The 24,747-nt window shown below is 42.2% G+C and overlaps 1 protein-coding gene across 1 annotated transcript in view; it reads right to left on the minus strand.

The window, feature by feature from the left end:
* Positions 1 to 1,362: 1,362 nt before the first annotated feature.
* The window catches only part of LOC310862713 (caM kinase-like vesicle-associated protein), a 49,663-nt gene continuing 26,278 nt past the window's right edge, over positions 1,363 to 24,747 (minus strand). The window contains exons 2-11 of the mRNA XM_083770769.1: positions 7,060 to 7,167; positions 6,619 to 6,750; positions 5,802 to 5,876; positions 4,918 to 5,056; positions 4,210 to 4,330; positions 3,764 to 3,839; positions 3,161 to 3,297; positions 2,832 to 2,910; positions 2,484 to 2,571; positions 1,363 to 2,383 (exon numbers count right to left, since the gene is read on the minus strand). Of these exons, the coding sequence (XP_083626895.1) occupies positions 2,075 to 2,383; positions 2,484 to 2,571; positions 2,832 to 2,910; positions 3,161 to 3,297; positions 3,764 to 3,839; positions 4,210 to 4,330; positions 4,918 to 5,056; positions 5,802 to 5,876; positions 6,619 to 6,750; positions 7,060 to 7,154 (1,251 nt within the window). The 5' untranslated portion in view covers positions 7,155 to 7,167 and the 3' untranslated portion in view covers positions 1,363 to 2,074. The remainder of the gene's footprint in view (positions 2,384 to 2,483; positions 2,572 to 2,831; positions 2,911 to 3,160; positions 3,298 to 3,763; positions 3,840 to 4,209; positions 4,331 to 4,917; positions 5,057 to 5,801; positions 5,877 to 6,618; positions 6,751 to 7,059; positions 7,168 to 24,747) is intronic.

Here is a 24,747-nt window from a genome sequence, read left to right on the forward strand (position 1 = left end):
GGGTTCATCAGACCAGTGTGTGTCCGGCGGAAACCTCGTATGAATCTGATCTCAGGTCAGAATGGGTTAAGTGGCCATGAACATGGGCAGGAGGCTGACAGACTACAGATGTTTACTTACAGGTATACAGTACATGCACACCAGGAATCACAGTTTCTGCAGCCAGTTGACTATTGCTCAATTTACTCCATCCAAGGTGATAAAAATAACTCTTTCTGTAGTTAATTATTGATACTATAGAGGGGACCATGGACAACTGAAATGGACAGCATGTAGTTATTGTTCATTATCAAGTACAGTATATATTAAAAAACAAGGTGATGAACACATAGTTACATCTTTTTTACAATTTTGTTTTACAACGATACAAGTAAGCAAAGCTCAGGGTTGTAACCACAGTAGATATGTACTAAGAATATTAATGCTTTCCCTTTTAAACAGCGTGTGGACCAATTCTTCACACCACATGTTAAAACGTACTGTATGTGTTATCATCAGAGTGAATAGCCATAACACATTAAATGAACTCAAACAAGAAACTGCAAGGATGAGCTGTTCTAATCGTCTAGTAACACTCACACATTGGACTGGATTAAAGATGACATGAGGCCTGCATAATCTATCTACTATATACAGATGAGCTACAAATGCATAGAAACTACTATGTAACAAAGACACAACAAATGTTCAAACCACATTTACAGCAGCAGCACTAAATGTAGAGTAAATAAATCGTATAATGTGCTGTGGACCTTTGAAAAGCGCATTAGTGCTCAACAACGCTTCTATCTGGAGCCTAGAGCATCATTATGCCTGACAGAAAGATAAGACAAGGTTGGCAGAAATTGACCGTTAGTGTTTCATGTGAAGGAGTGTCTTTATCCACCAAGTGCTTTAATACGAATGTGAAATAATCAGCATAAGGTAAGAATGCATGCTGTTTTGGCTACTTCTACAAAGGTCTTTATGTACAAAATCTTTACAATTACCGTTTTGAGGTTCTTTCCTGAGCAGAAAGTGGGCAAAGTAACAGAGTTTGCATGTGTGAAGCTGCCTGTCTCAAATTATAGCGACACATAAAACGTTTTATATGGTGTATATATAGCAACAGATAGGAAAGAACAATGTTCCCAAATGAGAGGAATAGGAATACTCAATCTTCTCCACATGGGAAACTACAGCAGTCCCACTATACTGGGTATCACTGTGCTTAACTCAATTTCAGGACCAAAATAACAGTGCTTGGTACCCTGTCAACAGCCACTATAACAGAAAAGAATTACTGTAATAGCAAGACTACTGCAGAGAAAGATACAGAATTTGGCTCATTAAAAAGCAATCCAAGCACGGTTTTGTTTTTCTGTTTTCTATTATCACTAAAAGGTAAGACACCGAAAGAAACCATTAGGTGTAAGCTACGAGCTCGGAGAGAAAAGGTCACTTTTGCCCAATCACAAATGTTTGGAAATATCTGTGGTAGACATGGTACAGTAGTTGGACATTAACCACCACTTAAAGGACCACTTCACCACTTATATAATTGGTCCTCACTAATGTTCATGATAAGTGAACATTAGTGAGGACATCATCGTTAGGCAGTTTTTTTAAACATATATTTAGATTTTTATTATTGGATGGCTTCCATTATCGCATTGCAATAGAAACGAATAGAAAGCCCGCAGTTTCTATTAGCTTGGATTCCCCATCCATGATGTCACTGGTTTTCAGGTTTCTGAACTTCCCACAGCCCTCCTATGAGACACAGAGACTGAGTAGAAAAGAATGGTGGCATTTTATCATGAACATTAGTGAGGACCAATTATATGAAGATACGTTGAAAAGTGAAGTGGTCCTTTAAAAGGGTCATTGTAAAAAGTTGGGATACATACGGTATAAATTAAGCAAATGCAATACAACACTCAGGAAAGATAGCACACAGCCTCCATGATATGGTACTAATGCTGCAAGTTTGAAAGAAAGCAGTGCCAGTATCCCCATGCTAGCAGCTAATGTACTGTACATTGAGTGTGCAGGAGTTGACGCAGCCCCACAGAGGGCAGTGTGCCTGGTGGCTCTAACCCTGCTCACCCCCAGCCTCAGCATTGAGCTGGAGAGGAGCCAATGTCTCTCCATTGCAACGCAATGTGGCCTCAACCTCCTGTGGGGCTGGGCTGGCCTGCTCTGGATTGGTGGCTGAGGCTGCTGTGCCGCTCTCCTCCACTGCAGCAAGAGGCTCTGTGACCGCAGCGGTGGGTGCTACAGAGAGGTCAGTCTGGGGTGCTGCGGGGTCTGCTGTGGCTCCAGCTGCAGGGCTGGCTGCGCTGGAGTCACCCTGCTCGGGCGCTCTCAGCCTTTTCATGATGGTGGTGACCCGAACCGCTTTCTGCAGGAGGACAGCATAAAACGCGTCAGAGCAAGTGTGAAGAACTAACTTTGACCTTTGTGAGAGGTAGCCTTCTGAAGCAGGCAAGAGGGATACTTACCTTCCATTTAGCTTTGGCAAAGTTCTTTTCGATCTGTGCACAGACATTCTCCTTAATGTTTTTATCCGAAGCTGCTCCCCCAGAGATCCTGAAGTACAAAATGCGGTGGTCATTTGCATTATAGTATAGAAATGTAATTTCTAGACACTAGTAAAATAAGAATCTTTAGTGAAAGCACACAATCACCAAATGCATGACTCGTTTTGAAAACTTGCCAAGTTTGTTCAGGAAGAGTTTCATCATACAATTAAGACCCCAATGAATAATAAAACAATTTGCCATTTTAATCACGTTACCACAGACAGCAATGTCATTTCATGATGTACAGCAAGAACAGTTCCTTCCTACCATTCATGATTAATGGCCTCCTGAGCTGTCAGTCTCTGGTCCTGGTCAACCTCCATCAGACGAGCAACCAGTGTCTTGGCTGGCAGAAGGAAAAACACAGAGGAACCAAGAAATGTAATGTTTATTCTCCTGTTGGATGAAATACACAGTAAATATGAGATGTTTTCTGAACATCTGAAGAGGAAGAAAACACACACATCCAAATAGGAAGGTGCTAGGTGCTGAAGCAAAAAAAAACAACAAAAAAAACAGCTCATACGGCTGTTGGGCTCTACTGTATTATTATTTATTAATAATGTCAGAAAAGCCAGACACTAATACTTACTTACCTGAATCTGAGATGTCATCCCAGTATGGAGAGTCGAACTCATAATCTCCTGCTAGGATCTTTCTGAAGAGGTTCTTGTCATGGTTTTCGTAATCATCGTCATCAATTTCATCATAGAATGGAGGATTGCCTGAGAGTCTGAGGTAAGTCAAATCAGCATCAGAAGTTCAGTGCATGTAGGACAAAAAATAATAATTCATAAACATAACTAATTGGTTGTCTAATTTCTCTATCTCAACAATCTGTATTAAATAAACTATGAATGTCACTATGGAGTGGGTGATTTAAGCGCACATGCACATGCACACGCACACACACACACACACACACACACACACACACACACACACACACACACACACACACACCACAGTGGCCTAATATCAAACTAGCTTTGAGTAAATATGTCCCTACGAATGTTTTCTGTGACAACAATATAAATATTATAATGGTAGGTACTAGGTTCTCTTGTATGCGATAAACATCATTGCACTCTGTATATTTTTGACATGGAAATCTCTCAGTCATTAAGAGGAGGCCAAAACAGTGTATCTACAATATTATCTATAAAGAAAAGGAAACAATAAATAAAAGGAAAACTCACAGTATGTACATGATCACCCCCATAGCCCAGCAGTCCACAGGCCTGCCATATCTCTGTCTGCCAACAACCTCAGGAGCTGTGGGAGAACAATAAGATGTTTAAAGTCACAGAATGTTGCTGCATTAGTTATTTTTCCTGTACTAAAATGACATCGTGCTAACTGCGGCAGCAGGCAGAGCCAGTATAAAAAGCAGAGTGTCACACTTGAGAAAAGCTCCATTTTGCTGATGCTGCTGTATGGGAAGACAAAGCGGCTGCGCTGTGGTCTGAGGCGTGGACGAGGCGTATGCTGAAAAGACAACTCATTTATTTACCAAGGTGTCACTCCTTCCATTTAGTGGAAAATGCAGCAGGCAGAAATGGCTGCTTCTGCCGGTGAGAATTCAGCGGGTAATTCAAGTGGGTGATATGAGCATTATTGTACAAAGTCTCTGTGTGTTTCTCACCCAGGTACTCTGGAGTCCCACAGGGGTCTTTGATCAGTCCGTTCTCCAGCTTGGCCAGGTGGAAATCACTGATGACTATTTTAGAGTGCTTCAGACGATTGTAGTATACCAAGTTCTCCAACTGAGGAAAAAGACAGACATATACAGTAACACTGTATAATTACAGTTCTTTTTATTTATTTATTTATTTTAATATTTTTTATCCCACGATTTTGTAACCCATTTTTTCACCCCTGTGTCAATTATCTAATGTGATCCTGGGCTCTACACACCCTCCGCCAACCTGGGGAGAGCAACGGACTTGAACTCATGCTTCCTTCATGCCTGAGTGTCCAAGTTGCTCCTTTACACCTGACAGGGGGGAGTTTCCCTGGTCGGACGTAGCGCGTGGAGGAACACGTTATTCCAACCAGTTCCTTTCCCCTCCATCAGACGCCCCGGCTGGCCAGGGGGAGGCAGTTTAGAGACCAGGATTACTGCATGTTTTTTGTGAGGGTACCTACCCTATAATTACAGTTCTGAACATTCACTTGCATTATACTTTTGGTCATGTTCATAGTGTATTATAATTGTAATTGTTGTAATAGATTATAAATAATTATTCTATAAAGCACTGTAAACACTGTGTTACAATGCAGCATTATAGAGTGATTATTATTACACTATACTGTAAGTGGTCATCAATCAATAGATAGCCAGGCAACCCACCTTGAGGTTCCTGTGGACAATCTGCAGGGAGTGCAGGTAGGCTACAGCCTCCAACACCTGGCGGACCACATTGCTGGTGTCCCTCTCTGAGTAGTATCCCTGGTCAAGGATCCAGTCAAACACCTCTCTGCCTGTTGCGCTATAGAAGGGTGACTGACTCAGTCACTGTATCATACACTGTATTTATGACACCTGAATTTCCCCCTGATAATAAATGCTTATCTTATCTTACAGTATCTTATGTTTATAATGGATTCAGTCAACCTCAACTCATACCTTTCAAGTGCCACAATTTTTTAATTTTTACAGTTTTTCATGTGTCTATGAGGTGACAGTACTTCATTAGACTCCCTGAAGTCGTTTTTATGTGCAATGGTGTAAAGAAAATCACGGCACTCCAGAAATGAAAGAAGTGAGAAAGCAAGCCTTTGATCCAATGTGCTACTGTAGAAGATGCAAAACAACTCTGACAAGATTACAATTTCCACAACACCTGTTGAAGGGAAAGGATTGTATCATATCCTCATGAACATTTCCTGTGGCATTATATATAATCATGTTCCTCATGAGTAGAATCCCCAAAACCCACAAATAAAATGCCCTCCTTGGAGGAAAAACGAGTACATTTAATATATCCATGGAAATACTGTACATCAAATTCCCCAAGAACACATGCTGATGAGAATGTGGGGCAGCTACAGTAACAAGCAATCTGAATACCAAATGAGTGAAGTTCAGAGCTTTTCTCATATCTGCAGGGCCTCGGGCTACAACAGCTCATTCCCCATGAGTGCATTATCAACACATACAGTTGTAGGCCTTGCCTGCCGCAATGACACTCTGACTACCATCGCTGCCTATAATCAGATGGTCGCTATACTCACAGTTCAAGGAAGAGGAAGTATTCTTTTCTGGTCTCGTACACATCCACCAGCTGGAGAATATTGGGGTGTTTGACCCTGAGGAGATGATACAGGCCACAGAGAGAGAGAGAGAGAGAGAGAGAGAGAACAAAGGTTAGCACTTATTCAGTTAGAGTAGCTTTGATCACCATAAATAACACACTACGTAATCAAGAAAGCTAAAGTGTGTGTGGGTGTGTGCGTGTGGGGGAAGGGGGGGGGGGGGGGTGAAATACAATTTAATCAATTCAGTTTTCACTTCAAGGCCCAGAAATCAGGCATGTTTAAATGACTGAGCATATGGAGCAGTGTCGTCGCTACGTATACGCGCAATACGCACTGCGTGTAGGGCAACACGCCGAGGGGGGGCAACAAAATGTGCCAAAAAGTGCCAAGCCGACCCTCATGATAACAAAGTCCTCTGTGGCTCTGCCGCATAATAAGGAGTGGCTGTGTGTGTGCGTCCTCGCAAACGCCGAAAGTAGACGATCTGCATGTGGAAATAGCACTCTCGGCGGGAGGGTGGGTGGCAGCACAAACAGTTGACCATGACGATGATAAGCTGTGCACCAGTTTTCATGGTGAATTAAGTCCTTGCTGCAATAATGACAAATGCACAGTTAAAGGAGATGTTGGGGCATTTGTTAACAAGTACATTCCAGGCTGAGTCCCCATGTCCCCATATATCCCCATGAATTACTAGGCACATTGATCGCTGCCTATCTGAAAGGACCTTTACACTGACAATGCACTGATGATGTAGAGAGTCCAGAGTGCATTAAAGCACAAGTCATCTTACATCTTCAAGATGAAGATTTCATTCTTTGCAGCCTTTCGGACTTTCCTTCCATCCTTTTTCAGGAACTTTTTACAAGTAAACATTTTCATTGTGATTTTGTCCTTGGCTCTGAATATCTCACAGAACTCCTCCCTGAAACAAAAGGGCAGAAGAAAATGACGTGATGGAATTGAACGCATTGATGACGATTTGGTGCATATCAATATCAATGTGGATATTGTGACCAAAAAGGCATGCATTCTTCATTTCACTCAGCTTCAACAGACTTAAGTTCCGTATTGTTTTAATATAATGCAGTATTTAATGCCACAAAAGACACGAAAAGACAACATTTAATATAGTGATGATATAATAAAATGTATACATTTTTTATCATTTCTATGGTGATATTAATTAGATCAATACATATCGCCCAGCTCTTCTAGTTGATGGAATACTCACGATTTAATAATCTGTCCCAAGTCATATTTATCTGTCACCTCTGAAGGACTGTTGTAATCCTTCTTTTCCCCAATTGTTAAACAGCCAAATGGCATGGCCACTCCTGACCTGGACAACAGAGAGAGAGGTGCAGAGAGAGAGAGAGAGAGAGAGAGAGAGAGAGAGAGAGAGAATATGACAAAAGTGAGAACCTTTTAATCGATTTTACATTCTGACTTTCTATTGGGCTAAAGATTTCTACTCTGAACTTTGGCTCATGAACAAAAGTATTAGCCTAAATGATGACTGGTCTGGGTAAATGCTGAGAAGTAAATGCTGAGAAAGTAAATGCTGAGAAAGCTTTTCCAAAGCAGAGGAGCTATTAAACAACACAAATTACAATTTAAAACACGCGCAGCATCAGGCTGACAGATTGTTTCACTAATCTGATGTGATGATGTAATCTCTCAAGAACAGATTCTGTGCTGCTTTTCCTTTTTTTGCCGATGGGTTCCCATATTGACCGATGTGACCTTTCATGAAACCATACTATTAACAATGGAGCAGCTAGAAGAGGGGTGTGTGAGGAACTACTGCAGGGTCTCATCTTTAGAACAAATCAAAGGTACAGCAGAATGTCTGGAGGGGAAATACAGTATGTACTGTAAGCATGTACAGTAGGCCTACTGTAGTGCTGCAGTCAAGCAAGAACACATGACATAAATTACATTGTGTGACTGGGATGCTAGTCTGAAAACAGGGCTGGATGTATTACAAATTGATTGCCATTTGCAGTAGCCAATGGGATGAAGTTATCAGTGACAATATGAGGATTGCTCTGAGTTTGCCTCTCTCGCATCGTCATGATACACTTTTTATCTTCACATTTTAAGCCCTCAGCCGATCAAATCATCGCTATGGGGTACACACAGACACACAAATCTGGGAAAAGGAGGGGGCTAGCGGCCCTAAACAAACCGGATGGGCAGTTACGTTTTTATGTTAGCACTAGCATGGACAGAGAGTGACAATCCACGGGGGTGATGGGCAGTGTTGTGACTAACGCCCTTACATGCGTTACGTTACATAACGTAATTACTATTTGCAGTAACTTGTAACCTAACGCTTTACATTTCCCCATTCCATAACGGCCTTATAGTTATTGTGCGAGCGTTACCCGCGTTATGGCGTTATGTCAACTTATGTGATCAGTGAAAAGTCTCGCAGTTCCGTGAGTCTATCATACATCATGCGTCTCTGTGCTGCTGACTGCAGTCAGTGCAGTGCAGAGAGAGAGAGCGCTCTCTGTGTTGACAGTTTCGTTTGTGCTGCCTCTCATACTAGCCTGAGTCAGCCCACATGGCTTACACCCTAACATGATAAAAGCACGTCGCAGAAGAGGTCATTGATTGGCTAACGTAGGGACAGATTTCAGGGTAAGCCAATCAGAGACAGTCTACAGGGTGGGCGGGCTTACTGAGTTTTGTAAACAGTAACAGATTTATTCACAGACACACGAACCCTTGTAACACATACATAGATACTATACACAGACAGAAATCGCCGGTAGAACGAAAATCATAATACAGTACCACACGCTGAAATGGCAAATGCGGATCATGACAGCGAGATCGGTTGCTTTGGGAGTTGGAAATTTAAACACTATTTTGAGTACTTGCGACCCAAGGACGACAAAAACATTGAGGTGAAATGTAAATTGTGTGGCGGACATAAAACATTGTCCTCAGCCAAAAAAAGCAACGCAAACCTCCTTTTTTTTTGTTAAATACCTCTTGTGCATTATTTGCAAATCAGCAGCCTTACTGAAAATGTGAAAAGCATCTCAATGTGCTTATTTATTTTTATTTATAACTTTACGGTGTAAGAAGAGTGTACTCATTTTATTTGATTTTATTTATTTTCTTCATATTGCACTGACAGCACCATTTGTTAATTGTTTTGAAGGCAAGTTGAGGCTATACAATAAAGATGCCTGTCAAAATTCCTGAACATGTTTTATTGTTCCACTACATTTCATAATGTTAGGAGGGAGTTGTGTTTTCTCTTAGCCTACTGTGCGAAAAGTAAAGTAAAGTAAAGTAAAGTAAAGTAGTTACTTTCATAATTTACAGGTAAAGTAAAGTAACAAATTACTTTTTTAGATAAGTAACGATAACTATAATTCCTTACTTTTTAAAAGTAACTTCCCCAACACTGGTGATGGGAAGCAGAAGTACAAATGACTAATTCTGCAGCAGAGCCAGCAAGGAGACCGTGGCAACAAGTGAAGCATTTCCAATCAAACGGGAGAGCTAGCCAACAATTTGTACAGACAAATTAAAGCACTTGTGTGGCTAATAGCAGTGCAGCCTTGCACTCCGTCTCTATAACAGGATGGAGTAATTAGTAAATATCCATCCAACTTTACTTTTCTGTTTGGATGTACAGTATGGGCTGTCAAGGCCAGGAAGTAGATTTCTTTGCCACTCAGTAGGTTTTCCCGCATAACGTCCGGCAGAGGCTAGATGAAAGCGTTACGACAACTCCGTTCACTTAATGGGGCCAGTCCAATGGCGGCTGTCCTACATAAACTTTTAGCTATTGGCGAAGTGTGACAAAGGACTGAACCGGAAGTTTACAGAGTTATACATGAACCATGTGACCGGGCTGTTTTCTGCCCCCTCATTGGCAGAACTCTTCTTTCAATGGCTCTGACGTCCGGGTACGATGTCACATAATTTATGAACACACGAAAAATATTAATTTCATTAAATGTTTAAGGGCAGGGCATGTTATCTTCTTATAGCTCAGTCACCTATTTCGCAATAGTTTGGGTTTAAAGATGCACATGGTGAATCAATGGATATCACTATTTGCAAGCTTTGCAGTGCACAAGAGTTGTACTGCTGAAGAAATCTCAAACCACCATCTCACAAGGTCAAGGACATTTGTACGTATAGGAATGTTTCCTCTATTTAAGTTCCCTTTAAAAAAATCATAAGAATGTGAATAGATATTCAGTAGAGCGAGAGAGAGAGAGAGAACAACCAGGTGATCAATGGAGAGAAAAGTTGAGTTAAAAAGTTAGATTGGTGCTTCTTAGGATCAACAGCAACTAGCTGGTCTTCCTCAGATATCATACTTTGATGAAACCCAGTGGTCGAAACACGTTGGCTTTCAATAGCCTACTTTTTGTAAACATGATTAAAGTACATTGATTTGACGTTATTTTTCCGAGTGCTCGGATCTCTCCTCTTCTTCAGGTATTCAGCAGAACTGATGTATTTCAGTCAGTATGCTCACTACATTCCATACCCTGCGGAGACTATTATATCACCATTAATTGCTGAGTTGTGGTTCAGTGCTCCAGGCAGCTCATGTCAGCAGCCATGCCCTGAACAACAAACACCCATAGATAGATTATTTATTTTTGTGCCCACATGGACTTACAGGACACACCATATCATTGCTTCAATATTGCATTGTGTACCATACTGATCAGGCAATCTGGGAACCCATTCGGTTAAAAGGAAAAAATAAAAAATAAATTAACTGCAAAGTAACCCAAAATAATATATACATATCTGATCCGTTTTAAATAGGACAAATTATGAAACCATCTAACATGAATAGGTGGTCTCCGTGATAATGATTAATTTTGTAATTTGGTCAGTATGCTCGCTAAATCCTATAGTCTGCAGGTATCGGCAGCATTTGACACAGTGAACCACCAGCTGCTCCTAGACACCCTAGCGGATCTAGGCATCGGTGGAACGGCACTAAAGTGGTTCTCCTCCTACCTCACCGACCGGACCTACCAGGTTTCCTGGAAAGGTCTGACTGTTATCATCCCCCCGAACCCTCCAAACTGGGGTCCCACAGGGATCTGTACTTGGTCCCCTCCTTTTCTCACTGTACACTAAATCCCTTGGCACTATTATCTCTGCTCACAATATATCCTATCACTGCTACGCCGATGACACACAACTGTTTCTATCCTTCCCCCCCTCTGCCACTCAGGTGGAAGAGCGCATCACTGCATGCCTGGCTGACATCTCACAGTGGATGTCCTCCAACCACCTCAAGCTGAACCCAGACAAGACTGAGCTTCTCTTCTTCCCAGCTAAGTCCTGCCCTATGCGGGAGCTAACAATTTCCGTAGACAACGCCCTGGTAACGTCTGTCCCAACAGCCAGGAATCTTGGTGTTGTCCTGGACAGTCAGCTCTCGTTCAAAGCTCACATCACAGCTGTCACTCGATCCTGTAGGTTCACACTCTATAACATACGACGAATTAGACCGTTCCTCACCCAGGAATCAGCCCAGCTCCTAATCCAGACAACAGTGACAGTCTTGTCAAAACTCGACAATTGTAACTCCCTCCTTACTGGCCTACCAGCATGTGCACTTAAGCCTCTCCAGCTGATCCAAAATGCTGCAGCTCGCTTGGTCTTCAACCAGCCAAAATTCTCACATGTCTCCCCCCTGCTCCACTCCCTCCACTGGCTCCCGGTCGCTGCCCGCACAGAATACAAAACTCTGATGCTGGCATTCAAAGCAACCAAAGGTATGGCTCCCCCATATCTTGCAAGTATGATTGAACCCTACAAACCCTCCCGCGCACTCAGATCAGCCAACGCAGGGAAGCTGGAAGTACCCTCACAAAAAACGCCGGGACAACACTCCACACGTCCCAAACTTTTCTCCCTTCTGGCTCCAAAACTGTGGAATGCACTTCCCATTGCAGTCAGAACTGCAGCATCACTCCCAATCTTCCGCCATAGTCTGATAACCCAACTTTTCAGACTCCATCATGGCCCATAGCACTTACCCTACTCCCTTAGATAGCATTTCTGTAGATAGCATTTGATACAGACTTATAGCATGTTATGTAGACAGCACTATAATTGCATTGTATATAGTCATAGCATGCCATAGTACATATGTATAGCATAGTAGTATATATGTATAGTTTATATGTATAGTTTCATTATATGGATATTCCACTGTTACTTTCTTAGCTTACGCATGTTTCATGATAAATGCTTTTATGTATGTATTCCCATGCTTTTTGTTCTTGCTTATTGTAAATCGCTCTGGATTAAGAGCGTCTGCTAAATGCCTAAATTGTAAATTGTAAATTGTACCAAGCCTATTAATATATCATCAGCTAATTGTTTTATTTTAGACTACTAATATTTGGTTACTGACTAATTGGGGAGAATATAGCCTTGTATTAGTTGTGTTTTCTTTTGTTTACCTCTTCCTCTGTATCTCTCTCTGATTTAGTAACCATTTGGGTTGGTAAAGAGGAAGAATTATTTATTTCTCTGGAACTTTTTATTTTCCAGAACAAAAACTAAAATATTGCCCAGGCCGTGGCGTAACGGTCTGGGCACCTGACTGGTAATCCAGTCGCAGTGTGCCGCGGGTTCGACTCCCGAGCCCGACACGGCCTTTACTGCATGTCATCCCCCCATCTCTCTCCCGTTTCCTGTCAGCCTACTGTCTGTCCCTTCAAAAAATCAATAAAAGGCGTAAGCCGCAAAAAAAATAAAATATATATATATATATATATATATTCCTTGACTTCATGACTTAAAAAAATGCACGATTAAAATAGAAATGATTTATAACTGTTTATAGCTTTATTTCTCATTTCATAGAATTCTCTCTCTGCTGCTGTTAGTGCCTCATCCAACTGCTGCAGAACTCCCCATAGCTTTATCAGCTTATGTTCTTTTCCATTATTGTCTCCACATGGCCAAAGGCATGGGAGAGTATGTTTTGCACTCCGTCTGTGTGTGTGTGTGTGTGTGTGTGTGTGTGTGTGTGTGTGTGTGTGTGTGTGAGAGAAAGATAATATTGTTTACACCTTTATTAAATTCCTATTTATATTAAATATTTATTTGTACATACATTGTTTTATCTTGATTGTCTCGTTTCACTTTTGCTTTGGCAATGTAAACTCATGTTTTCTCATGCCAGGCAATAAAGCTAATTTGATTTGAATTGAATTGAATTGAGAGAAAACCTTTAGCTGAGAGAGATGAAGCAGGAGCCAGGGACCATATCAAATTGTGTTGCAGATTCAACTTTTTAATAGATTTCATAGATAGCTTGCCCACTCTGTTTTGGTGCCTAGCTTTCCCTGGTGCCCAGTCTGCCCACCTTTCCCTAGTGCCCACTCTGTTTTGGTGCCCACCTATCCCTGGTGCCCAGTCTGCCCACCTTTCCCTAGTGCCCACTCTGTTTTGGTGCCCACCTATCCCTGGTGCCCACTCTGTTTTGGTGCCCATCTATCCCTTGTGCCCAGTCTGCCCACCGTTCCCTAGTGCCCAACTGCCCACTCTGTTTTGGTGCCCTCCCATTCATGTTCAGTATTTTTTAGACACCCACTTAGTCGCAGCATGAGGCATCGTTTGGGAACTTGTAGATCTGCTATTTTCGAATAATGTTACCCTCAGAAGAGGGATGCTAAGGTTTTAACACACTAGTCCTTACCCGTTCTGAATATATGAACAGCAAATCATGTTCAGTGTGCGATGTAATAGATCACATTACTGATAGGGGGGGAATTGTTTACAGATGGTCTTGGGAAGTTGGGTTGGGCACAAAAGTATAGGCTAATTAAATGCTGTAGTACAATCATAAGTACACCATTGATGTGTGATGTAAATATGGTGGTGATATTCTGCCTATAAATGGAAGTTATTGAATATTTTCAAGTTCGGTGTTGCACTTTGTAGACGGTCCCTAACCGCTCACCGTCTGCTGCCCATGGAGATATAAGCTATTAAACGGTGAACGCGGAGGTTGGCTTTTTGGGCTTCAAAGCAAGTTGTAGTTTGATCTTTATATAATCAGGATAAGAATTTGATGTTTTGTGTGATTTAGGAATGTGTCGTTGTCATTGCATCTGTCTGTATGTATTTTGTCATTGTGTTGTTTCGACGGCACGGGATCTGTCTTCCCCAAACGTCTCCATTTGGCCACCCCGAGACCCCGACAGATAAGCATTCCGTTGTGATCGTGCTGTTCAGTGTGTCACGCAGCCACGCTGGGTGCGCGCAGCAGGGCTGTAACCTGTCGTTGTCAGTGTCCAGGCTTTCAGCGTGCATGTAGCCCATGTGTATGGCACGGCGAAGGAGGTGGTTGAGGAGGGGGCGGACAGTGTGGTCTCGAAACAGTGTGTGTGTGTGTGTGTGTGTTCACGTTAACATGCCTCCGTCCAACTGTCGGAGCTTTCAGGTGCCTGTGCCACGCAAACCGGCCGCGATGCTTCCCCAAAGAAGAAGTTATGTCGACTGACGCAAGAGTAGCTGTACTATGGGTCCGAGTTGTTTTCCTCGTGTGGGTCTGATGCATAGGTCTGATGCCTGCCTGGGGGTGGTGTGAAAAAGGGGAAGTGTGTTGGAGAATGCAAGGGGAATGTTGCGCCGGAAACTGTGTCCCAGTATTAATCTGTGTCCGTCCCAACATGCATTTCACTGGTGACACTGGTGACACGTGATTTGCGGGGAGATGAGTTGTTCAGTACCCCCCTTGTGGCCGCAGGGGGTACTGCGCCCTGGGTGCGGTTGGATTATTATTTCATATAAATGGGTATTGTACTGTAAATATGACATGAATATGAATGCAAAGTAGTGGTTGAGGTGTGGACAGGCTAGCTGTTGGTGTTGTGCATGGTGAGATGTGTGAAAATGGTGTGGTTTAGTAGGAGAAGACGGCCAAAGGATGCAACACACACACACGCGACGCCAAATTGTATAGGGCACTCTTTGTTGTGTTGCGGCGGTAGCTAGAGAAAGCATGCCAGTGGGGTAACGGTGAGAACGGTGGCCTGTGATGCAGGTGTCGCTAAGGGGGCGGAGGTGTGTGAGGGTGCGAGGTTAATTCACTAATAAATTCATTATTAATTAATTATCATTAATGTGTCAAATCGAAAAAAGGTCTTCGTTAAGACCTCCATATTCATATGGTCAATGCCTGTGTGAAGTGGGAGTGATTGGTGCAGGCAATGACGAGATACGGCAGTGTTTCTGACAGACAGACAGACATTGACTGAATGATAGTATGATATGATAGTATGATATGATGATGATGATATGATGATTGTCTTTGTTTTGCAGTACGATCTAGGACTGAAACCCTGGCTGCCTGCCTCTCCAAGACCATGTACTGCTGAGAGGAAGAAGTTTGATCTATAGGACTGAAACCCTGGCTGCCTGCCTCTCCAAGACCATGTACTGCTGAGAGGAAGAAGTTTGATCTATAGGACTGAAACCCTGGCTGCCTGCCTCTCCAAGACCATGTACTGCTGAGAGGAAGATGTTTGTGTTGGATTGGCTGGCTGGCTGTCTGGCTAATGGACTGACTGACTGGCTGGCTGACTGACTGACTGGCTAACGGACTGGCTGGCTGACTGGCTGGCTAATGGACTGGCTGGCTGGCTGGCTGGCTAATGGACTGACTGGCTGGCTGACTGACTGACTGACTGGCTAACGGACTGGCTGGCAGACTGGCTGGCTTGTAAGTTCATGTTGTACCCATTGTACTTTCATTTCACGTTTGTTATTTGAATTGTACTAAAGAATGTTCATGAAGGAGTGAATTATTATTGAATAAATATGGATGAAGTCGAAGATTTGACTAATAGATCTTAATTACTTTGTTGTGGTACTTTAAGGCTTATTTAGCATATTTAGAGTAAGTTTTTGCTCTAAACACATTGATTATAGTCCTGGATAACTGTCTAAAACACTCCGCAGAATCCCGCAGATTTTCCTCCGGAGTCACGGCAGAAAAACAGAAAAAAACCTGCAGATTCCGTTTGGCCTTAATCATTACACACTATCTCTATAGTCATGTTCAAGACGGATCTGTCCAATATTTCAAATTCCATCCTAATTGGCTATCATTGGCTTCCAAAGTTTGCAGGATTGACCCGTTTTGAACAAAAAGCCTCATAACATGAACTCAGCGTGAAATTTACGTGAAAGATTTCACACACTTTCCTACTAGGCTGAGGAATAAATCCCACCCTTTTCACATTGGCCTGTTATAGCACCACCAACAGGTGGATTTTTGCAAAACACATTTTTGGAACAAAATGCCTCAAATCATCCAATTGCCATCAAAGGCGTAAGAAGAAATGGCACCCTTTTCACATTGGCCTATAATGGCGCCACCAGGAGGCCACAATAACCTGACCTGCCCTTGTGGAGACCTAGTTGTTTATGCTCCCTCTCTAATATTTGTATTTTAATTTCCAAGCCTTTGCTTCTTTTTATTCAACTCTATAGAACTAATCTTCACCCTCATTGTGAACCTTACTGGAATCGAAACTAGAAGGAGGGAGTGACATTTCTTGTTTAATGAGTTTGTTAATAATGAGATATTGAGCACCTAATTCCTAAAATGATTGTCTAACCCTGGCCTGAATATATATTTTCTACAGTGAGTGGACTGCGGGCTGAGATTGTACTTTTGCACTAATGTACTTTTACAATTGTAGCTACTTCTAACATAATCATTGCACACTGTTCTGAAGTTCCCAGAAGCAATTTCATTTGAGGAAATAAAATTGCTTCTGGGAACATCAGAACAGTGTGCGGACTGCCTTCCTTTATCATTCTATGTATTTTTTGTTCTGCACCTGTAGACTTTTTTTGTTAGATGTGTGCTTCCCTCCTGGACTTTATCTCTTTGTGTGTGTCCAGAACTAATCTCAGAAACTGCTGGACAAAGTGTTAACCTTTTTGTGCACGCTGCCAGTAGGCCAAGGATGATACTCCACGCCAAATGGTTCCAAATGTAGAATGTATTTCCAATTTTGCATGTTAGACATGGATAATGTGGCCGCAAAGTAAGTCGCAAGGCACAAAGGGGTTGTATTTAATCTCTGAATTAGTCATGGGTATGTTTTTGGCATAACATTATTAGACCATTCAGAATGCCATCTCCCTTTCCCTTTAAAAGCCTGCACCTGGCACATTGTTAATTAAGACAGATTCCTCACCACCCTCATCATCCATGCAAAGACCCGGCTACTTTTCAAATATTTTCTTATTTCTTATTTGTCATATTCTTATTAATAGGAGATAAATCAAGTGCTTGAAAATTAACGAAAATGATTATGATGTTGGTGCCTCCCATAGTGGGTGTGCTGTTCTTCTCACTTTCAGTGTGAACAATAGATATTCCGTGCATAGATGTGCCAGTGCCACGCAATGGTAGGCCTGAGGCCTGACCGGTCAATAAAAGAATGCTGAATTAACTAGCTTGTATTGGTAACTTTGACTGCACAATAGCCTTCTATTTAACCTCGTTGTATAGGCCTATATATATATTAACCCACAATCGAATGTTATGGTCACTTGCACAATGGGACAGTAGTGTTTTCATATAGGCCGACATCACTTCGCCTCTGAAATGTAATTTAATAATATTTGAACTGCTGGACTAAAGAGGCTTTAGGGAAACAGGTTTTCTTCTAAATGTATTCATGCAGGAGGCCTTACGTGCACAATGAGGACAGGTATGGCTGTGCTCTAGTCTAGGTTTTCTATTTATTGTCTCCACCAGGCCGAAGGCATGGGGGGAGAGTATGTTTTGCACTCCGTCCGTCCGTGTGTCCGTCCGTGTGTCCGTGTGTGTCCCCGTGAGCAGCTAATCTCGGCCACCGTTAACCCGGTCGATGCCAAATTTTGCACACACACTCCCTGGATGCCAACGATGAACCTCTGCCCCAAACTTTCCAGAACGGCCTGTTATAGCGCCACCAGGAGGCCGCTTTGTGCAAAACAAGTTTTTGCACAGTACACCTACAGATTTTGTCCAAACATCGCGCAAATTGGTACACAGTCTCTCTAGAGCCATTCAACGAAACCGGTCTTTCAGATTTCTCAGACTCCATCCTGATTGGTTAAGATTGGCTTCCAAAGTTCACAGGAGTGCTCAGTTTCAAACAAAATGCTGCAAATCATGAACACATCGCGTGATTTTCGTGAAATTGTGCACGCACATTCCCACTAGGCCGAGGACGAAATGCCACATGAACAATTTCAACTCAGCCTCAAGGTGGCGCTATAACTGGCCGAAAAGTGTTTTACCTCTAACTGCACGGATCTGTGGATAATTTACTTTTGTTGCCCTTTTATCCAACCACCAGATGAAGGCAAGCTGCAATGTCCTATACATTCCTATCCTGGTGGAGACCTGTGCCCAGAAGGGCACTTTTTCTAGTATGTTGTTGTGTTTGACAGTGTCTCCCAAAAAAGGACAGTGTCTGATTGGCTGCCATGCAGCCAATTAGGCCTCTGTGTGCGGCCTAGAGGGGTGTGTTCAAGCTACGTGCAACACAACATTTATTTGGGAAACCCAGCCATTGTCTAGTACCATGTGAGTACTACTACAGTATTACTACATTACTACTACAGTCTACAGTACCATGTGAGTACTGAGTAGTGATGGATTTTTTTGCAGTGTGCGATGTGCATTGCAAACCTGACTATATCTACTAGAGCATCGTACTAAAGGTCAGAGCTAGTCTATGGTATAATAGCTTTCGGACTTTAAATATTCCACCAAACATTTGCTTGAACACACCACATTTTAAGACCAACATCCCCATGGGCGCACATATGGGCACAACTTAAGTACACACAACATGCGCTGGGCATGAAAATGACAATAGCAGTGGTTGTAAACTAGCAATGACATCTGTGGCTACTCTTTGTGCTATTTTGCACTGGGTCTAAGATAGGGCCTTGTCTCTCTCTTTTTCCAGCTCCCATTCGCTTTTTCACTCTTTATCTGGACTATCCCCATTCTTCTTCTTCTCATCTGTTCACCTGATGGTGTTCGGTGCCTCAACCCTGGGAGGAGAGGCATGTGATCGATGCATCTCCTTCTATCCCTGCTGATCTCTTGGGATTGCTCAAAGAGTGTGCGATGAGGGATTTGCCTTCAGCCAAAAGAAGATGATGATGAGGTCAACATGAAGGTGCATTAACTCAATCACGCAAGCTTATAGGCCAATGAGAGGGCAATGCTGCTTAAATTACTATTGTTATGGCCTCCTCTACTGCTGTGACGAAAGGTGGTCACAGTGATAATCTATGTTGTTCCCAGTTCAGCTCTATAGACAAAGCTATTAGGTTACAAAAAGTAGTTTTACAAGCCCCGTATTTGCACACAACTTGAGCTTGTGTTTAAGTATAGTACTGCACCTCTGGTATTATTTACAGAGCCAAGGTGCTACATGTGCATACAGTATACAGCTAAACATAATGATTTGTGTTTGATGATTAAAACATACAATATATAGAACATAGGCCTACAATACAATACAAGCTGTCTTCATGTCCTTGAATCATGTTCATGATTTAGAGGAAACACTATGTAGGATAGACTGAAGCCATAATATTAACTGGAGACAATAAACTGATTTTATTTCTCATTTGCAGACATCACTGTCCAGCGGTATAAGAATTTTCATGCAAACATGCTAGTGAAATGTATGGCTTTCTGTCAAATTAACGTCAAAGATTATGTGGATGTTTATGGATGAAATGCAGAACATAGCAGCAAGATACTGCATTAGCACTGTGATTTATTCCGTGAACCCAAGGTGGAATATAGATGCTATGCAATAAATCAAATTCGGCCACTATATTATGAGTGACCCTTGTGGTGCCACTATGGTGGCATAATTGTTGTTGCATTGCTGCTCCTAGATAATTATTATCTAGGAGATAACAGTAGCCTACCAGTGTCCTGAGTCACTGTATAAGCAGAATCAAAGCACATACAGTATGTATTATAATACTATATAAAGAAATGCATTTATTCAATGCCATCTGTATTCACAGAACTGCTTCTCGTATACAGCTCGCTGGGGTTAGAAACAATCTGCAACATCATCTTGCTTCCTCATTACTGCAACTCCCAAGAATGATTCCTTTTCAAACTTTACTTTAAGGTGACTTAAAAGTTTCCCTGCACCATCTCGGGGGCTTTTTATATTTTAGTGCACTAATTAAACTTGCAATGCAGCATATTAGAATTTCTGTTTCTTTGCAAGACTATAGATTAATCTGGAAGCCAGATCATCAATGAAGAGAGAAAAGCAGTATAACAACTACAGTTAGGGAATACAAGGGAAATGTGCATAAATCGGTGCCATGTGTACAGAATGAGGGAGAGGTTTAAACAAGTGCTGTAGAACATACTGTATTGTAGACACAAGCACAACACAAGCACAATACTGCTACCGTACATGCATTATTCACACAGCAAACAGTCTCTTTTATACAGGAAAAGTATGTCTCACTGGACCTGCGTTTCGTTACAACAGACAACAGACAACAGTCTTGTCAAAACTCGACAATTGTAACTCCCTCCTTACTGGCCTACCAGCATGTGCACTTAAGCCTCTCCAGCTGATCCAAAATGCAAAATTTCTGTAGACTTAGATAGCATCTGATACAGACTTAGACTTAGATAGCATCTGATACAGACTTATAGCATGTTATGTAGACGGCACTATAATTGCATTGTATATAGTCATAGCACGCCATAGTACAGATGTATAGCATAGTAGTATATATATAGTTTATATGTATAGTCTCATAATATAGATATTCCACTGTTACCTTCTTAGCTTACGCATGTTTTATGATAAATGCTTTTGTGATGTATTCCCATGCTTTTGTTCTTAAGAGCGTCTGCTAAATGCCTAAATTGTAATTGTAAATTGTTAACTCTTCTATCAAGCTATCTGTGTGTGGAGTAGCCTACCATCTTACTGTTCTAGAAACAGGAGTGCTGTGGCATGAGCTACTCTAGGGATGGGCAACTTTGACGATGGAGAGGGCCACTACATTTCCACACTCACTCCAGAGGGCCACATTGCTGTCGTAGGAAAAAATAGCCGATCTACAAGCTCAAAACGCGTCGCACTGCGACGCGTTTTGAGCTTGTAGATCGGCTATTTTTTATATATTTGAATTGAAATCCTGAATAATGTTTTGCTATTTTTTTATTGGAATCCTGAAAAGTAACCTTTTTATTGAATTTCAAATACATTTAGTTAGTTATGTTGACTTTATGAACTGTTAATATAACAACATTGGACACAAAAAGACAATAATATTTTAATACTAGTCATTAAGTACTTAAAGCGGGTCATGTTTGGAATTGTAACAGCTGCAATCAATACTATATCAGTGTTCTGATATTAACCTGTGGGCCGCATTAAGTTAAGGTGGGGGCCCCGCCAGTTGCCCACCCCTGAGCTACAGTATAATAATACAGTACATCAGAGCCGAAGAGTTTGATCAATCCTCAAGGGCCCCCCCCCCCCCCCCCCCCCGCAGCCCCGCCTCCCCGCGGAAAAAAATAAGTTGTTTTCGCTGGTACTTTTAAAGCAGCTTCTATAGGCCAATGTCCAAGCCAAGGTGAGGACTTTCAGGACTATATTATTATTATTATTATGAGAGAGAGAGAGAGAGAGAGAGAGAGAGAGAGAGAGAGAGAGAGAGAGGGAGAGAGAGAGAGGGAGATATAGAGAGATACAGATTTATTTATTTATTTATTTCCCAAATGGTCTAAAAATGAGTTATTTAGCATACTTTTACCAATGAATTAGCCTATACACAGACAGCGACTGATCAGCCTATTTTGGACGATATGGGTCTTTTCTCAAGTCAGTGTGTAGTCTCACTAGTCTGTGGTTAGGTCTCTTTGGTGAATTCTTGATCAGTGTTATTATGTCACGCCTCAAGAACAACTACAAAAGAAACCCGATTAGCACTTTTTAACACCTCTTGGACGGCCGGTGTCTCTCAAGACAGACTGTTGCCTGAGGAACAACAGGGGAGGCGCTGTTTTCCCGAATATTTGACGATGGGATTCTCAGATTGCCGGCGGAGAGGTCCAAAATGTTCGGAATTCCCAGAAAATATGTAATGTAAATGTAAAATGTCCACGAAAATCTTCATGGGGGCCGAAAGGGGCCCTAGGATTCTTCATGGGGGCCATGGCCCCGTGGCCCCCACAGACTCTACGTCGCTGCAGTACATCCTCCTCTACACTGCCTTTCTCTAATTGTGAGTTCAGGTTCACAGACTCTACCAGACTGTCTGTGTCCATGTGATACCTCTATCATGAATCGATCAAATGCCCATTTCTCATTCAGCGATACAGTATAGTCAAGGACTCAAGAATCAACGGCTTCACACAATGATTCCAAACATTCATGTCGGGATTTACTCAAGGACTGTGAGACATGGTACGACTAAATGATTAGGGCTTATATGCAACAAGCTTTAAACATGGCAGGAGTCTGTGAAATTTATTCAAGTACCAGTCTCATACTGACTCATTCTCAGCAGGTTAAACAGCACTGCAGTAGCTTCAAACTTTGCCCCAAATTTTCCTGAACGGCCTGTTATAATAAGGCTGACTTTTGTAAAACACATTTTTTGCTAATACTCCTCCAGATTTTGTCCCAAAATCCCGCAAATCGTTACACAGTATCTCTATAGTCATGTGCTCAAGACAGATCTGTCCAATATTTCATATTCCATCCTAATTGGCCAACATTGGCTTTTAAAGTTGGCCCGTTTTGAACAAAAAGCCTTAAATCATGAACGCAGCGTGCAATTTACGTGAAATCTTTCACGCACTTTCCTATTAGGCTGAGGAATATATCCCACCCTTTTCACATTGGCCTGTTATAGCGCCACCAACAGGTGGATTTTAGCAAAATGCCTCAAATCATCCAATTGCCATTCAAGGCATAAGAACAAATGGCACCCTTTTCACATTGGCCTATTATAGCGCCACTAGGAGGCCACAACCTGACCTGCCCTGGTGGAGACCTGTCTCCCGAGGGGCACTTTATCTAGTTTCTCCTAATTTCAACCCTTTATTGGATCAAGTAAAATTAGTAATTCTCTTGGCCGTAACTCTTTTGCAATTTAATTATTTTATACAGGGAGGTATAAGCAACCCTGGACCCAGAATTAAGAATTATTGTTTTACAAAGAGGCCGCGATAATGGGGGTTTAGCTCAGCCTAACTTTACATATTATTTCAGCTCCAGGCCAGATCAGAAACCCATGTATGGTATTGATCCCAGGTTATACTCTGAGATCGATCATGCATTTTAGCATGTGGTTCTCAAACATGTTCCTGTCAAGGACGCTCAAATTGATATTCGCCATGGATCCCCATTTGAAAAGATTTTACCCCATAAGAGAAGATTTGACAAAAAAAAATTGAAAGTAGCAGATCTACAAGCCCACGATGTGTTGCATCATGACACGCTGGCTATTTTCGAATTGTCGAACATGTAAATAGGCTATACATGTTTAAACTGATCTGCGTTTCGTGAGGGACCGCCTGGAACCCCCTCAAGGACCCCTAAGGGACCCCACTTTGAGAACTAGTGATGTAGCTGGTGTGCCTCTAGAACTACCAGGGCTTTTCTACAACTGCTGCCTGTCATTGCATTAGTTTTTCTGTGCCAAGAGGAAAAGCTAAGAGCACAGAGAAATAATGAGCTGGAAAAATGAAAAGGGATTGTTGTTTTCCATTATTCTGCTATTCTTGAGAAGCCTGCTGTCTGTGCTTTGCAGATCCTTGCACAATGTGCAAGTTGGACATATATAGTTTGGCAAAGTTTGGACATATATAGGCTAGCATCTCTCTGATTAGTCAGTAAACTCCTTGTGACCCTCCTTGTGTTCCTTAAAAGCCCAATGCAGTCACAACTTCAGATTTCTATAAACACTAGATTGCTTTTTTTTTTTTTTACTTAAAACAAAACAAATTCAACAAGCAGAACTTCCAGTGGGGAGGATTCCTAACACTGACTCAAAACACCTGAAACACCACATTCAAGCTCCTTTAAAACATTGCTTTAAAAAAGAAACCTGTATTTAACTAACCATCCATCCATCTTCAACATGCTTATTCGTAGTCGGGTTGCGGGGGAAACAGCTCTACCAGAGAGCTCCAAACTTCCCTCTCCAGAGCAACATAGATTACGTTTATCGTTGGGGATTGTGTGAAAATACTTGCACCATGTCTCCGTACATCTGTCTGTCTACGTACATACGTGTGTACGGCTGCAATCAAATTCGACACATGCGTTTCACACCCCCACAGGGAGTAGCCTACAGTGCCTAGTGTCAAGTCGGTCGGACCCACAGTTGTCCAGAACCGCCACAAAAGGCCTATGGCCGGGCTCTGGACAGGACCCCTGCCCATGGACCATATATGGAGCTGGCCTGTTCTGACATCACAGCACTCCATATTTGGTCATGCCTGACACAGAACTCCATATATAGGAATAAAGGGACACAGAGAGACACATACAGAAATCTCTATATATGGTACTTTGACACGGGTACAATGGGTATTGCATAGCCGGGTGGGGCATGGATCTCCAACCTCCATCGTTACTGTCTCTACAGCCGGGCATCAGTCTAGTATATAGGAATAAAGGGACACAGAGAGACAGGTACAGAAATCTCCATATATGGGCATAAGAGGGACACAGACAGATGGGTGGAATGGGTACTCTGACATACAGGTACAACGGGTATTGCATAGCCGGGTGGGGCATGGATCTTCAACTTCCATTGTTACTGTCAAGGAAATGTGGAATACCTAATATACCTAGAATACCTAATATAC

Source organism: Protomyctophum parallelum, assembly GCF_964188405.1.
Source record: "Protomyctophum parallelum genome assembly, chromosome: 8".
In the NCBI taxonomy this organism is placed as follows: Eukaryota; Metazoa; Chordata; class Actinopteri; order Myctophiformes; family Myctophidae; genus Protomyctophum; species Protomyctophum parallelum.